The 16,903-nt window shown below is 43.4% G+C and overlaps 1 protein-coding gene across 1 annotated transcript in view; it reads left to right on the top strand.

Annotated features, from left to right (window-relative positions):
* DHX35 (DEAH-box helicase 35) overlaps positions 1-16,903 on the top strand; it is a 64,132-nt gene that overhangs the window by 14,489 nt on the left and 32,740 nt on the right. The window contains exons 4-8 of the mRNA XM_002915160.4: positions 620-697; positions 6,399-6,503; positions 8,592-8,653; positions 9,496-9,565; positions 11,704-11,763. Coding sequence (XP_002915206.1) covers positions 620-697; positions 6,399-6,503; positions 8,592-8,653; positions 9,496-9,565; positions 11,704-11,763 — 375 coding nt within the window. The remainder of the gene's footprint in view (positions 1-619; positions 698-6,398; positions 6,504-8,591; positions 8,654-9,495; positions 9,566-11,703; positions 11,764-16,903) is intronic.

The following is a 16,903-nucleotide window of genomic DNA, read 5'->3' as shown; positions in this document are numbered from 1 at the left end:
TTGGACATTATAAAAATATGTAACTCTGATAATAGCTGTTATCCATGTTGAATTTTAAAAATGTATACGATCAAATAAATATATAACAAATGAATATATAAAGCAAATAAATACATAAATAAATCAGATAAATATATACCATTGAATTTTATGTGTACTGATACGTAATGGCATATATACATATGTACAAAATCTAGTTATATTTATTTAATCTGACTAAAATGTTTTGTGTGGTCGATACTTACATTGAGATGTCTCTGTGTTTACTTTAAAATTTTTTGTTCTATAGATTTAGCACTGCTCCGTGTGGCCCATGGATAGTTGTTTATTCCTTCAGGCAGCTCTGGTACTGAAATGTGTAAGACTGGGGAGTCAGAATGTTGAACTTGGGCCTTGGTTCTTTTGATTATCAGCTCTGGTGTGAATGTAAGCAAGTTACTTAATATTGCCAAACCTCGGATCCCTCATTTGCAAAATAATTTCTAAAACGTCTGCTGGGATAAAAACCAGCTGTTACTAATTTTCTCAGTGATTTTAAGACAATACAGGGTTATCTTGGGAGAAATTGTTTGTGGAGAAGTGGAGTCCGATGCATACTTAGGTGTGTTTTTATTTGCAGTACCTTGCAGAAGCCGGCTGGACCGCGGAAGGAAGAGTGGTGGGAGTGACCCAGCCTCGAAGAGTGGCTGCTGTTACGGTGAGTTTCTTTCCATATTGCAAAAACTCCATCTGTGTCTTCTGTTTCAGTGACTTATTTTTTTCTTGTTTCCTCAAATCCCCAAATGAATATGGTGTGGCTCCTTGAGTGTTTAATTCTTCAGTTGAAAAAGAACTACGACCTGCTTATTTTTGTAAAATTGACACCTGCACATTAGAAATTTTTAAGTAGTAATAAAGTACAGAGGAAGTCAAAACAAAGAAAAAATAAATAAAAATGTCACCACCCAGCGAAAACCTTGTGAGCATTTGTGAACATCATTCCAAGCTTTGCCGTTATGTTCACATGAAGCTGAGTGGTGCATTGGATGGATAGAAGTAATTCTACAGAAATGGGATGCCAGCTATGCATTTGCTTTTGTTAAATTTCACAAAAGGGGAAACTGAAGTGAAACAGGAGTAGTTACTGAACTTTGGAGAAATATGTGTTCACCACATGAGAATGTATGGAAGCTTAAAAACTAGGAAACAAGATTATGGAAAGCTTTATGATGTTACTTGTTTTTGAAACTGTTACAGGTAGTTTCCTGTTACAAAAGGCAGTTATTCTTTCTGCATTTCTTCCTCTGTTTGTTATAGATGCAGTGCTATGACTTTCATTTCAAGGGTATAAGTGCATGTTCTTTTCTGTAATCATAACTCCCGCAGCTGATTAACTTTAATTCTAGTTTAAATAGATGCAGTGTTCATCACTAATTCTCTACCATGGTTTTGCTAACCTTGAATGGTTCATTTTGCCGTAGCCTGAGAATGTTTGGTTGTGGTGTTTGTTATGAAACTCTGGCTTTGCCCTCTCTTTCCCTGGGAGCTGTGCAGACGTTGTGCGCCGCCCTTTGACACGGAGGATCACTGTGCAGAAGTCTGAGTTCCAGCGGGCTCTCTCACCACTTCCTTCCTGGCTCCCTTTTCCTGCTTGGATGCTTGTAAGCTTGTTCTTGTGCCAAGTATCTCGATGCTGATTGTTCAGTCTCATTTTTTCTTAAATATGGAAGAACTTTGAGTCTTCAGGTTTAAATCTTGGGTTTTCTTCTGTTATATCTTCTCATATATGTTCTTCTTTTTTCTAAGGGCATCAGTTGAGTGTGTATTAAATCTCCTTTGTCTGTTTTGAGTATTTATCACCATCTCTGGAATCATCTGCTCTTTTCCAGTTTCTTTTGTGAGGTGTCTCTAAGCCTGTTCACAATGTTCATGATTGTTTTTAGTCAAAGGTATCCTGTTTTGGTTCCTTTATATGTCTACCTGGGTCTCATGATCGCTTCTTCGAATCACTTTTTTTTTCTTTAAAAGAGAAGTGAATATGTAGAATGGGAGGAGATATTACAATACATTACAGATTGAAAAGCTGATAATATGACAAACATTTAAAAAAATCCGGAAGAGTAACATAACAAACGGGGACATGTAGAAAGAATAAGTGTGCCTTTGCTGTTTTGTAACAGGAAACTACCTGTAACAATTTCAAATGTGCCTGACACATTGCTTTTCTTTTCTTTTCTTTTCTTTTCTTTTTTTTTTTTTTTAAAGAGAGAGTGCATGAGACGGGTGGTGAAGGGGGTGGTGGTGGAGAGAATCTTAAACAGTCTCCATTTTCAGTGCAGAGCCCAGTGTGGGGCTCAATCTCATGACCCTGAAATCATGACCTGAGCCTAAATCAAGAGTTGGATGCTTAACCTACTGAGTCACCCATGCACCACCTGCCTGACACATTTCTGTAAATCTTTTTCCCCTGCAGTTGTTGGCTACATTCTCATGGGTCACCTCTTCACGTGAGAATGATTTTCTGTTCTTTTCTTATGGAGGAAGTAGAGCAATATTTTAGTGTTTCCCTAACATAGTTGATTCAGATTTGCTTTTTATTATTGCCACTGTGGAAACGTTTCTTTAACTTTATAACTGGCTGTTTGTAGCATTGTATAAATTTGGGGATTGTTCTCAAATTTGAGAAAAGCCTCTCACGTGTCTGTCATATCTGAGCTATGAGTTTTGGGGGACCTCCGCAGACTGGCTTCTGACCTGTCCTTTTCAGACCTTGTGTCTCCTTGACTGTCCTTTGACTTTGTCTTTCTGTCTTAAGCTGTTTTTAGCTCAAGCTTATGGTTTCTTTGAAACTGGATTCCTTTAACTGAATTCTGCTGTTTCTTTGGAAAATATATTTTTTAAAGTTTCTTTTTAAACTGCTTTTTTGCTTGTTTTCCTGTCTTTCTTTCCTTCTTGGTCAGCTTTAATGCAGTGGACTGGCGTTTGGACTTTGATCGAAATTACTTACCTTTGAGTTGAACCACTGATGGCTGCAGAGCTGTGAGGTGGTGCTGGTCGGGCTCGTGCAAGGCCGCCCACCAAATCTCTTTTCCTCTTTTGCTGGGACGGGTTGAGGGTGAGGGTCTGGAGGTGCACTCCTTAGTGATTGCAGAGGTCTGTAATGGTGCACGATGAAATGCTGTGGGCTGTCTGATTTAGGACTTGATACTTGCTGCCTGCCTCTCCTTCAGTTCTTTCTCCCTTGTGGTTGTTTGCTCTCAAAATGGGTCTCTGGAAACATTTCCTGTGTCTTCTGTGCCTGAACACCCTGCTGCTTCTTGTCTTCCTAAAGTAGGCGTTGTCTGCCCTGCCTGGTAGGGAGGTGACATCCACAGCAAGAGAGCCAGTAGTGCGCTGGCGTTGTGGGGAGGCCGGAGCCTCTCTTCTGGACTCAGACCTCACAGTATTTGGCAGCCGTGCTTCCTAGTTTATTGTCTGGGCTTGTGGCTGTTTCCTTCTTTCATCGAAGATGTAGGGTTTGGTTGCTAATATTTTTACTTCTTTTGGTGTTTTAAATCAGCTCTCAGAGGAGATGAGGGGTGCCTTTATTTTGTCATCCTTACCTGGACAAGGAATTAATTCTGTTGCCTTGAGTTACTTTTGCCCAGTACTAAGTTTTCATTATTGTGTTATCCTTTTCCCCAGAGTTCACTTTCTAATTGTCTTCAAGGTGGAAATTACTGATAGATATTTTCTGAGTCTTGTGTGTGTTAAGTAAATATAGAGATACCAGTTGGGAAACTATACTGCAGTGTTTAGACTTAACCTTTTATGTTACTGAAAGATGACTCAGTTACTTAGAAATTAAAGCAGTTTTTCCTGTTTGTAGTTGGGAATCTTTGCTCTTAATCACTTTGCATTTAGCTCCAAATGTGTAGCTATGGATAATTTCCATGAAACCCCATGCCTTCTCTTGAAAGAGCAAAGAGTGTATAAATTAACGGTGGAGTATTAATAGAGCTGTCAAGTTTGAAATGGTACATCTCAGTACTTTGTGTGCAGACTAAACTCGGAAAACAGTCTCAGAGCCTAAGAACAGATGGCATGAACCATTGCTTGATCTCTGTGAGACTAACGAGCATGTTCACTGGGCTCATAGGGTCTGGGTTTGTCTCCCAGACCAAGCCCTGCCTTGACCTGTGACTCAGGACAAGCTCTAAACCTGTCTTATTTCAGTTTCTTTTTTTGTAAAAATGAGGGTATCTTACCCAACTCATGGGCTATGTGCATATTTAGTGAGATACAGTTTATGAAAACTTGGAGCCTAGAACCTGCAGGTGGTAAGGGCTCAGTGAGGGGATTTTCTTTCTCTCTGGGCCTCCCTTTCCCTGTATTTCTTTGCCTCAGTCAAATAGATAGTATTTATCCAGGCCAATTGATGAAGTTACGGGAGTAAAACCTAAATAATAGAGGTAAAAATCTGTTAGAAAGCCGATAGAATATGACCTTTCAAATGTCCAGTGGTGTGATCATACATGAAAGAATAAAATAAAAGAGTTTAAAATAAAATATGTTTAATAGCAAATGTATACAAACAGTGAAATAATAAGAATAAATACGTTTGACTTTTTACCTTCTAGAACCATAAAATGATTATATTTTTACAGAGAGGGTTGGTCCATTTATACTCATTGTTACAATCCTGTTTTCCCATTAACTCCTCATAGCTCTACGTACACATTTTGTCTGTACCATTTTCTGAGATTTGTAGTATAATGATCTGTAGAGTTGAAATTGAAACAATAAGGAAATTTTCCCGGTGAAATCCTGGTTGGCAGGACATAGAACTGGCAGAGGTAGGGCAACAATGTAGGATGGATTTCTGATCTCCTCAGGAGCTTTCAAAGACCACGTGCTGTGGACCAGCTGCAGAATGATTGGTTCTGCTTTGGCCTGCCAGGTCTGGAATTCCAAGTCGTTAGGCAGAGCCCCTCTAATCCTCACCTGCTTTTCAGTTTCTTAAACACCTATGGTCAGGGAACGCCTGGTGTAGCGGAACGTGCCTCAGGGCACCTCCTGTGCCAGCCTACGTTCCAGGCTCAGGACTCACAGAGTCCGTGGAGAGGTGGCCTCACCTGCAGACGGAGGGCACTAACTGCCTGCCTCACATGGGGGGCGCTGTGCCAGGTCCCCAGGAAGCCTCTCATACGGTTTTCCTTTAGTTCTTTTCAGTTAGGCAGTTTATATAATGAATGTTCAACTCTTTAGTTTCTTCTTATTGCTCTTCCACGTCGATTTATTTATCATTTTAAATATTTTCTATTAGAATTTGATAACCTCTGAAGAGCCTTCTAGGGGTAGTAGGAGATCTTGCTGTTGGGTTTTTGTTTTGTCTTTCCTGTGCTCACCTTTTATTTGTCATATATTGGTCAGTGAAAAATATATCTGTGGTTCGTGGTCTTCATACTATGTTATGTATTTGTTTTCTGCTTTTACACTATTATGTTAGCTTGGATTCTTCATTTACCTTCTCATCCGCTTTTCTCCCTCTTTTCATTGCTTTCATTTTCTTAACCTGCATTCTTGTCTTTATTTCCCCTTTTAATGCTTTTGGTAGCTGGGGCACTGTTGCAAATTGTTTTAGGTAATCTGGCGCAGGAAATGTTCTTCTGCCTCGAAAGAGAAGGTGACCTTGGCCCAGTGTGGAATTTGGTCTTTCCTATTCTCCGCCTTCGTGGTCCAGTAGAAGGTACTTTATTTCGAGGCACAGAGATGTGAAAATGTTTCCCCAGCTAAGAAAGCTTTACTGCGGTGAATCTTGTCATTTCTTCCACTTTTTGCTTCGACTGCCAGGAAATGCTGAGCTGATTTGTGGCTCAGCTGAAAAATTTAGGCATATCTGTGTTTTAAAATTTTCTCATTGGCTTTGATCTTTTGCATTTTATCTGCCATTTCTGTGGTCCTGATCTGTAACATCTTTATGTGATTCCATTTGTGTTGCTTATTGTTATACGATACATTATAAGTTAATTATAAGTTGCCCCAAGTCGGTTGTAGGAGTGAGACACAAAGTGAATAAATCGCTTGTTCTCTGATGACCTGCCCCTTTTCTTCTCATTCTCTGCTGTGTTCACATACTTATTTAAAAAAAAATACTAGCTTTTGGGGCGCCTGGGTGGCACAGCGGTTAAGCGTCTGCCTTTGGCTCAGGGCGTGATCCCGGCGTTGTGGGATCGAGCCCCACGTCAGGCTCCTCTGCTATGAGCCTGCTTCTTCCTCTCCCACTCCCCCTGCTTGTGTTCCCTCTCTCGCTGGTTGTCTCTATCTCTGTCAAATAAATAAATAAAATCTTTAAAAAAAAAATACTAGCTTTTCTGTAGTATGTGCTCTGTGCAGTAATTTCTATGTCTCTATTTTCAGCATGATCTTTCTTCCCAAAGGTTGCAGGGAGAGTAGCCGAGGAAAGGGGTGCAGTGCTGGGCCACGAGGTGGGTTACTGCATCCGCTTTGACGACTGCACCGACCCGCTGGCCACGAGAATCAAGGTGAAGTGCTCACACTGCTTTTGCTGCTGCAAACCAGGAAGAAGATTATTTGGGGGGGAATTAAAAACATGTAAAATCGCTGCTGACTGGGACCCTGATCCTAGGGCAGAAAGTGTATGAAATCACCCTGTTCTCAGGGAGTTTAGTCTGTGTGGAGGTGTGGAGCTGTCTCAGAGAGTCCTTGAATCATGGCCCAGAAGGGACCTCGGAAGGAAGGTTGAGCGCTTGGTTCTACAGATGAAGAGCTTGAGGTCCCGGAGGTTGAATGACTTGCTTGACGTATGTGCCCGTTGGTGATAGAGCCAAGACTCAAGGCTGCCCTTTCTTATATGTGTTTTATTGTTTTTCCACCAATCCACATAGCTGTCAGAATACAGAAACTTGCCTGTAAAAGACTGAAAAACAGGGACAAGGCAGTCTAAATTGATAAAGTCTAGAATTCACAAATATTGTTTTCACAAGTTCGGACTTTCTCACGTTTGCGTGATGCTGGATTTTACTTGCGTGTTCTCTGACCTAGTTGCTGCCGCTGACCTAGTGAGTATCTGCAGGTATCAGTGTTCCATCAGCAGAACACCTGCTCTGCAGCCCAGGGCTGGAGTCGTGTGGGTCAGACGATACCGCACAACAGTGGGATGGAAATTGCTTAATGGGAATCTCAGTTTCCTCTCGGTTGCCACAGAGGAAAGTTGAAAATGATCAGATGAACCAGATAAGGTAGTGATTTATAAGAATAGGGATCTTATTTTCTAAATTTTTGTATTTTGTTACCTTTGAGATCCATTTTGCTGGGTAAAGAGAATATTCTCCTGTACCATCAACTGTATTTAAAGTAGGTAATTTTTAGTGGGTTATGTAACCAAATGGTTGTTTTTGAATCTTTCACGAAAAGCTTTTGTATTCCATTTGGTCATCGTTGTAGGCGCTCTGCTCTTAACTGGCGCCTGTCATTCGTGGCAGGTCGTCCTCACTGCTGTGTGTATGTGGCAACTGGTACCAGGCCCAAGAAAAATGGGATGGAAACATATCCTGTTCTTAAAAATGAAACAAAAAATAAAAACGCTAAGCTACAGCGTGCAGGGAGATGGTTAACCTTGTTCAAGAACTGAGTTAATTTTGGGCGGCAGTAATAACATGTTACTGCGTTTCTGAAGCATTTTATAAACATTCATTAATCCTAAATAATAATAGCTGATACTCTTTTTTTTTTTTTGAAGATTTATTTATTTTAGAGGCGGAGCAACAGAGGGAGAGGGAGAGAGACAGAATCTTAAGCAGGCTCCATGCCCAGCGTGGGGCCTGACAAGGGGCTTGATCCCATGACCCAGAGATCATGACCTGAGCCGAAATCAAGAGTCGGCTGCTTAACTGACTGTGCCACCCAGGCCCCTCCCGATACTCTTGAACACTGTGTGCCAGGTCCTGTGCTGAACACTTTACCTGTACTGTCTCTTAAGTCCCACAATAACCCTCTGAGGTAGATAATTTTATTGTTTCCATTTTACAAGTGAGAACTCAGGCTCAGAGAGGATAGGTAACTTGCCCAAGGCTCACACAGCTAGTAAGTAAGAGGCAGAATGAGGATCTGGGCTCCCAGCCCACTGACACCAGGCCTCTGTTCTTAACCACAGCCCTGTCCAGCCTCTCTAAGGGAATAGCAGTCGACGCTGAGGGTAGTAACCTCAAGAGCTGCTGGTCTGCTATCTTTGGGACATTTTAAGAGCAACGATGTCAGACTCGTGGCCTTCCTTTGTGCAGACAGGATTTGTCTTCACTGCCCATTCGTCCACAGTGCCAGTAGTGCAGGCCCAGAGGAAACAGGGCTGAACCAATGTTCAGATAGTAAATGCTGGTGGCATTCTGCTGGAAGATTTGCAGGCTGAGGACCCCGTGATTGAAGTCTTGTTTGTGACCAGTGCTGTTGCTTGATTCCTAAAGCGTTGGGGCATTTCCTCATGGTCCTTTGTGGGAATTGTTTTGTACACACACTGGGGAAGGGGTTGTATGCATTTAGTTACACTTTTTTGAAAAGATCATTAATGTACAGTAAATGAATTATTTCTAAAACTTTGTGTTTTTGTTTTTTAGTTCCTGACTGATGGAATGCTGGTCAGGGAAATGATGGTTGATCCATTATTAACAAGATATAGGTAAATATGTTTTTCCTGTGGTAACTTTCGTGAAGTTTTGAAAGCCCCCAAGTAGATTGAGAAGCAATTGTTTTCATATCTGGGACTTAACGACCGCCTTCAGCTGCCCCAAAGCTTTTCTCTTTACCTGGCTGTTGGACCTCTGATGCTTTCTCAGAATTAACTAACAGCAAAAAATGGGCACATTAAAATCCCTCCCTGTCATTATTTGAATAATCTGTTGACTTGTCTTACTTATCTTGCCTCTGTTATGTCCCACGATTGATGGTGACTGCAGATCACAGCACAGAAGTGTTTTGTGTCATGTGATATGCAGAGTCCAGATAGTTATTTACACTGTCTCCCTCTTTGTGCGTCTTTGTCCCTTACTCTTGGCATTGACATTGTCCTACACAGCCTCTGTGGTATTCTGGGGAAGGACGTTACATTTGAGTCTCAGGTACACACGCGACACAGCTGTGATCACGCGTCTCTGTGCTGTTCTCTGAAGCTTAACAGTCTTCAGGTGGTGGGGCCTTGTTCCGATTTTTATGTGCTCTGGGGGGGTATGTGTTATATCGTAATTTAAAAATCAGGTATTAGGGTCCTCTTAGAATCCACTGTGGGTTATAAAACTCCTAAAAGGTAGCAATAAATATACGGCTTTCTTCACCAAGATATGTTGATGTCACCATTTTTATTAGCTTTAATAGTTCCCTCCTTGTCAAGGGAGTTACTTAGCTCAGCTTTTGATACAAGTTGATCTCATGGGGACTGGACACACACAAGTCCCTTTGATGATCTGGGCGGGATTACGTGGATGGTTTGTTCGATGCTCACCAAGTCTTCCCTTTGCTTCTTAGTGCTATCATGCTCGATGAAGCCCACGAGAGGACCTTATACACAGACATTGCCATTGGCCTGCTGAAAAAGGTGTGACTTCGCTGCCAGACTTTTGTTTTTGTGTTTTCATTTTGTTTTATTGCTTGATTAGGAAGGTAATTGTAGCAGTTTGGAAAATCCAATCAAATATGAAGGAAAAGAATTAAAATGATGCATAATTCTACCCATTCAGAGAAAAATCACTGGTGGAATGTTGGTATATTTCTTCTTTTTGTGTGTCTGTGTGTGTATGTGAATCTGTTTTTTGGCATAATAGGGATTGGACTGTGTGCACGAATTTGTATCTTACATGTTTTTCTTAATACTATATCAAAATCATTTTTCTGTGCCATTAAACATTCCTTGAAGACATTGTATTTAATAATGTCTATGCAATCATATGATTCTACCATAAAGTATTTGATTCTTCCCTTATAGTTAAGCATTTATATGGCTTCCAGATTTGAAGTATTTTAAATAATATTGCAGTGTGGGGTGCCTGGGTGACTTGGTTGGTTAAACATCTGCCTTCGGCTCAGGTCATGATCTCAGGGTCCTGGGATGGAGCCCTGCATCGGCTTCTTCCTCTCCTCCCCACCTGTGCTCTCTGTCACTCTCTGTCTCTCTCTCTCAAATAAATAATTAAAAAAAATCTTAAGTATTGCAGTGAGAACCTTTATAACGAAATCTGTTGCATTTCTGTTTTGCTTTTTTTTTTTTATATATATTTTTTATTTTTTATTCAGACATACTGCAGAGTAAGAGAAGGGTTTAATGACCCCTCTGTGCCCATTATCTGGATTCAGCTATCACAACTCATGGCCAGCCTTATTTCAGCCTTACCTTTCCTCCCTTCCTGTATTTTCTGATTGGTTCCTTTGGACATATTCCCAATCACAGGAGTCTAGAAAGAGGGGGTAGACCAAGGTGATTAAAAGCATGGACTCCGGGTCAGACTGCCTGGGTTCAGGTTCTGCCTGCTGAGTTTACTCTTCTCTAAAATGGGGATAATAGAAGTCTCTACGCTTCCTTCTGGGCAGCCGCTAGCCACCTGCGGCAGTTAGGCTTCAGTTAATTAAGATAGAATAAAATTGAAAATACAGTCACATTGGCTAAACTTCAAGAGCTCTGTAACCACATGCGGCTAGTGGCTCGTGCGTTGGACAGGACCTCTCCATCATTGGAGGGGGCTCTCTTGGACAGAGCTGTTCTAGATCATCGTTTATTGTGAGGCTTAAATAAGATCACGTAAAATTCTTCGGATGGTGCCTGGCCCGAGTCACAAATAGACTATGAAGGCCCACCTGTGTTCAAATTAGAGCAAGGTGCTCACACGGGGAGGCGGCCCCCCGCTAGGTGAGGGGAGGGTGTTCTGGACTTCCAACGCCCTCAGCCTTCTCAGCCGGACATCTCTGTGCAGCGCGTGTACGCACGGCCGTGGGCAGAGACCCGGGAACAGCACATCACTCAGTACATGGTAGTTATCATTGTTCTTGTTTTCGTGATGTCATTTTTTGGGAAAAGGTTTCTGCTTTTGATACTTACGACGGATTATCCCACCTGCTTATTATTCTCTGGGGAGCAGTATAATAAGAGGCTTATTTCACTGAATCTTTGCCAGCCCTGAGTATTAGCCTTAAATAAATCTTTGCCAGTTCGATAAATGAAAAAGTAATGTCATGCTATTATATATTTTTGCTATACTTTATATGATCGTTTCTTCTCTGCCTGTTAATCATTTCTTTGAGTAACCGTTAAGATCTTTTGTCCGTATTTCTGTCTCAGTGTTACCCTTTATTGTTTACTTTTAATGTACTTTTTCATACTTCAACTGGTTACACATAGATTCTGACTATCCAGAGACCCAAATATCAGGAAGAAATGGTTTTACTTCTGGTAAATTCTAATTCAGTTCCTAAAGCTCCTTTAAACTTTCTATAAACATTTTTTTTTATCTTTTTATTTTGGAAAATTTTGCTATTGAAACAATTGGAAAGAACAGTATAACGAACCACCTTTTCACCTATGACTTTAATAGTTACCAACCTGTGGTCAGTCTTGTTTCTATAAGCCCTCCTTGACTCCCCAAAAATACACGCTGATTTATTCTGAAGTATATTGCAGGTACCAAAAGATAGCATCTGAACGTATAGCACTGTTTCATTGTTTCCTAATGCCTTCTTTTTTAGATTCAGAGAAAGCGAGGGGATCTTCGACTGATTGTAGCTTCAGCCACTCTGGATGCAGAGGTATGAGCATTTCCCACCTCCCCCTGTTGTCCCCTCTGAGCACTGGAATTGCTGGACGTGTCCTTGGGAAGTTATCTTTAGTGAGAGCTTATCTTTGACAGAATGGCCTACCTTCCTTATGGGGCCATCTGATGTCCTGGATTCCATATGATCGGAGGATACTCCTTTTTAGCTTGTGGGTGGAAATTTGCCTATAATTAATTGAGTTCATAATTACCTACTTGTCTTGTTTCTCTACATACTGTGTTTCTCCCCACACAGCAGTTTCCTTTTATTACTTTTTTTCAGTATGAGGATGTATTTCTGAAATTTATTTATGACTGTAGCATTTAGGTTTAGACTTTTTTTGTGTGTAATTGAAGTTTTCCCTATATGTGTAGTAATTTACATTATAATTTTTATGGCTCAGTTTATACTATTTTTCCTTCCTTACCAGTTAATATTTTAGTTCAAACAGCAGTTAAACTCAAATAATTTTGACCACTAGTTATATATAAATATATGTATGTACATATATAAATATAAATATGAATATGTGAATATATATACGTACATGCTCAGCGAGGTGCTGGCTACAGGTGATTTATAACCCTCCCTGACTTCTCGGGAAGCAGACACATAAATAAATATTTACAGATCAGTATGTCAAGGTGCTGAGACAGCTAGGGAGGGGCCTGCTTAAGTCTACCTGGCTGGAGGATGTCCAGAAGCTTTCATAGAGGTCAGACATCCCATTTGGGTTCAAAAGCTGCACAGAAGTCTGCCGGATGGGCCATGGGTGGGGAAGGGTGTCTTATATACGTGGAACCTCACAGGCGTGAAACCATGTGTCTGAGGGGCTGGGAGGCAAGTGAAGGTTGGAGTCTTACTTTGCTGTAGGGCCTGCGGGGGATGGTTTCTGTCCCCCAGTTGCCTCTCTTGTCACCTCTGTGACTTCTTCTCCGTCAGTCTCTCCCATGCTCCTTACGCTCCAGCCTCACCTTGCTGTTCCTCAGAAGAACCCAAGTATGCTTCTACTCCGGGGGCTCCCTCTCTCTAGACCATTCTTACGCCACACATTCTCATGGCTTTTCCCTCATTTCAGTCCAGTCTTGACCATGTATTAGCGAGGCCTTTCCTGACTACCCTGATGGAAACAGCGCCCTGCTGCTCTCCATCGTCTTGCTCTGCTCAGTTTTTCTGTCGAGCACTTACTTAGCATTACATGCATAGCCAAGTGTTTGTTTATTGTGTGTCTTCCATTTGTAAAGTATAAGCTCCGTGAAGATGGGGACTTTGAATGTCTTAACCCATTATTTTATCCCTTTCACCTAAAACAGTGTCTGGCACAGGGTAGATGCTTTAGGTTCAGTGAGTTTTGATAGAATGGGAAGCAATGGGTGATTAAAATGGAGGTGTTGGTAGGCATCGGGTGATGGAAGGCCTTACAGGCCAAGCAGAGGAGGAAGGATCTACCCTACGCCCGGTTGGGAGCCCTGGGATGGTGTGAGGTGTGGCAGTGACTTGATCATATTTGAGTTCTAGAAAGACCGCTGTGTAGAAGAGGCAAGAGTAGTTGTGCAGATACCAGTCAGCAGGCCAGTTCTGTCTCCAGCCGAGAGAGGAAATGGGCCTGGCTCCTGGCTCCTGGTTTCCCTGGGCTTCAGGGTTGCAGAGCAGCTTGGAGAGAGAAAAAACTCAGTGTGGCTAAGAGGGGTGTCTGCGCGTGTAGCCTGGCTGGTTTCTCGGACCTTCTCACAGGCTGTAGGAGTGTGTTGTCTTCAGTCTGCACGTGATAGCCTTTGGATCAAAGCTCTTTGTTGCCCTCTTGAATTACTTCTCACCCCCCTGAGCCATGGCACCCACCGGAACGCTGGTTTGAGGGCTCCACCCAGCCTCACCTCCTGCCATCGCCTCCATGCCCACGTGGCACAGAACGTCTTCCTCTGTTTTACTTTTTTTTTACCTTCGTCACCCCCCTTCTCCCTTTTAAAAACGAACAGTTTTTACTTTGTTTGAAAATTATCATGTCCGAGTCTTTTCTTAGAACCGTTAATATCGTATTGCTTCCAATATCCTTTCATTGCGTTTTGGTGTGGCACAGAGATTTTAAAAAAGAACTTCTTTCTGTTCCGCCTACAATAGTTGGTATAGATAGACTTTCTGGAATTAGGTTTGTTTTGTTTTTTTGTTTTTTCGTTTTCAGAGATTTTATTTATTTGTCAAAGAGAGAACACAAGCAGGGGGAGCAGCAGGCAGAGGGAGAGGGAGAAGCAGGCTCCCCGCTGAGCAAGGAGCTGCATGCAGGACTTGATCCCAGGACTCTGGGATCATGACCTGAGCTGATAGCAGGTGCTTAACTGACTGAGCCACCCAGGCACCCTTAATTATTAAGTATTAATTGACCATTGTATCACAAGCTATTGTTTTTCTTTTATTTGGTTCCATCCACATGGCAGGAAATAGGGTTGCTGACAACTCCTACAGTTTTTTTTTTGTCATTGGTCCAGCTTCTTGGAGAGAGACTAATTTCTCTTTCCAGAGTCCTAGAGAAGAAACTGGGGGTCAGCTGGGGTCAGGTACCCACTTGGGACCAATCTGCATGGAGCAAGGGCTGTTGGCCCAGGGTGTGTGTGTTGTGTAGACATGGCTGCGGGGAGCCCTCTCTTGTGGGTCAGGTCTGAGCAGCTACCAGCGAAGGAAACTGGTGAGCTGGGTGGACGGCCCAGCAGATGTCCACGTCATTTACATTCTGTTTCATAGACTGTCATCTTGCTCTTTGTCATTTTATGTTCCTTGCCGTGTGTCTGTGTCGGTGTGAGCCCACCTGTTTAAAACCTGACTCGCACTCTCCTTTTCCCGGTGAAATGAACTCCCCTTCACCTCACTCCTGCTGCTCCTTCACTGTCCCACCAGGCGTACGCTGTTGATGCTAGATTTATTTGCTCTGTAGCCTGTAATTGTCCGTATGAGCGTATTTTATGTTTCCAGGTAAAGATAAAAGATAAATATCTTAAGCATAAAGATCTCAGTAAATGCTGAATTTTATTTCTTGAAAGAGTAACTACCGATCTGTTCTGTTCACCACATCTTCAGGAATGAGGCGTAGCCGTCCTCCCTGTTCTGCCTACCTTCTTGGTAACATTCAGCTCTGTTCACTAAGTCGTTCTTAAAATCTTTCTCTATCAGCAGCTTCTGGATACCTGCCATCTCCCCTCCCTCCTGCCTCCTGAGGCTTCTCCCTCAGACTCCTTTGCCAGCTGCTCTTCCTCCTCGAGGCTGCCCACCTCGATGGCCCCCGGTTCAGCCACCGCTTTGTGCTTATGGCTGTCCTGACTGTGTTCCTGTGCTCTGGCCGGAGTTGTTGGCAGCTGGCCGGTCGTTAGCCAGCTAAACTCAGAGACCTGTGAGTCCTGCTGCCCTGTGACTGTTGGCTTCTCTATGGCAGTCTCTCTCTTATGGCTTCCTTTGCTTTAGGAAGTGTTTTCCATGACTAAGAAGTAACCCCATCCTTCCCAGAGTGCACGTGCATGTGCTCTCACTCAGCCATTGCCAGGCCCCGTCACTCAATCTTGCGTGCTTTGCTTTCACCCGGCCCCTGCCCAGTGTTCGCCTTCATTCTCCTCTGAGCTATTCCAGTTTGTTCCTGAATTAGCTTGCCTCCAGTTGCTTATTGCCCCTGCCCTCCTCCAAAACAGCCACCAGAGCCAGGCATCTGCAACATAGTCTCATGATGTCATGCCTGTGCTCGCTGCCTTGTCTTGCCCAGCAAATGAAGTGCCCATGAAGCGTGACACTTGGGCCCCTTCAGAGTGATAATACGATCACTTACTGAGGACACGTTCCAGGCCAGACCGGCACCGACTGCAGTCGCACCCAGGGTGGATGGCAGTTTGTCCTTTTGTAGATGGGAGGACTAACTCAGAACGGGGCTGTCCTGCCCTAGACCCTGGGCTCTCTCCATTGTCAGTGGCCCCTTTATGTCTTAGTCTGCACTCTGCTGTCATCCTGGGAAGGGTTGTCCCTTCTCCTTCCCAGCCAGTAGGAGTCGTCCTCCCCCATTCAGGCTTTGCCAGGGGTACTGCTGCCTCCCTGAAGCCTTCCCTGGAAGCCGCTCAGCATTGACCTTTCATTCTCTCTGAGTAACTTGGGGCTTTTTTCTGGTCATGGTCGTTCTGCCTCGGCTTGTGTTATGATTGGTTCTTGACGTGCCTGTCCCCCCTGGATTATTCACTCTCGGGGTGTGGGGGCGCTGTCTCTTCTCACTTGTTTGTGCATCACCTGTAGCGTGCCTGTGCTGTGCACCCCATGCGAGACTGGGGGCTGAAGTCATTGAACTGAATTGAGCCAAAAGGGAAGTGAAGAATGTTGCCACAGGGTTCTTCATAGCACAGCATGGTTCTTTTGTTGGCATGAAGCACTTTTACATCGGTGCTTAGTCTTCTCAGATACAACTTTGAGGTCAGCATATCGCATCCCATTATTCTGTAGTTTAGTCCAGTCAACTCTTGTAGAAGTGCTCCTTTGTGTCCATTCACTGTGTTCGATGCAGTCCTCAGTGCTCCCTGGGCTCCCGGTGTCCAGGAGCAGGCATTGGCATGGTTTGTAAAGATACACGGGGAAGTGAAGGAGGCAGGACGTGGGGTTACATAGCCAGACCTCCTAGGATAATAGAAAGCGATGCCCAGCCAGGCCTCAGGGGCACTGGAATATCTTTTGTGGGACTCAGATGACATACTCCACCCACCAGGATTTCCATGTCCCTCTGCCATTGACAGAGCTGCTTCCCCTCTGGCACTCACTCCCCTGCCAGCTTCTCTGTGTATCTGGGGTCACATTCCCTGACAGGGAATGTGGTATCTCCCTGCCCCATCTTTGGCCAGAGCTCTCGTGCCAGGCCTCCCTATAGACTGCCAGTCTGGTGGTCAAGTGCCATGGAAGAAGACGTGGCCACCTTTACTGGAGAAGCTGCCAGGAGCTGCTTCTCTTCTCAGGGTACTGTGGGAGTGCCGGAGAAGTGTATAGTGGATGACCTACCCCATACAAGGGGTTGTGTTAACTCCTATAGGGCATGGGAGATGGAGAAGACGCTGTCCCTGCCTATAGTCTGCGGAGCTTGTAGTAAATATATATGTATCTCTGTAATATTAGTATTATACCT

The sequence above is a fragment of the Ailuropoda melanoleuca genome, chromosome 13, assembly GCF_002007445.2.
Source record: "Ailuropoda melanoleuca isolate Jingjing chromosome 13, ASM200744v2, whole genome shotgun sequence".
In the NCBI taxonomy this organism is placed as follows: Eukaryota; Metazoa; Chordata; class Mammalia; order Carnivora; family Ursidae; genus Ailuropoda; species Ailuropoda melanoleuca.
Note: the sequence above shows the minus strand (reverse complement) of the source record. Positions and strands in the feature narration are given on the sequence as shown.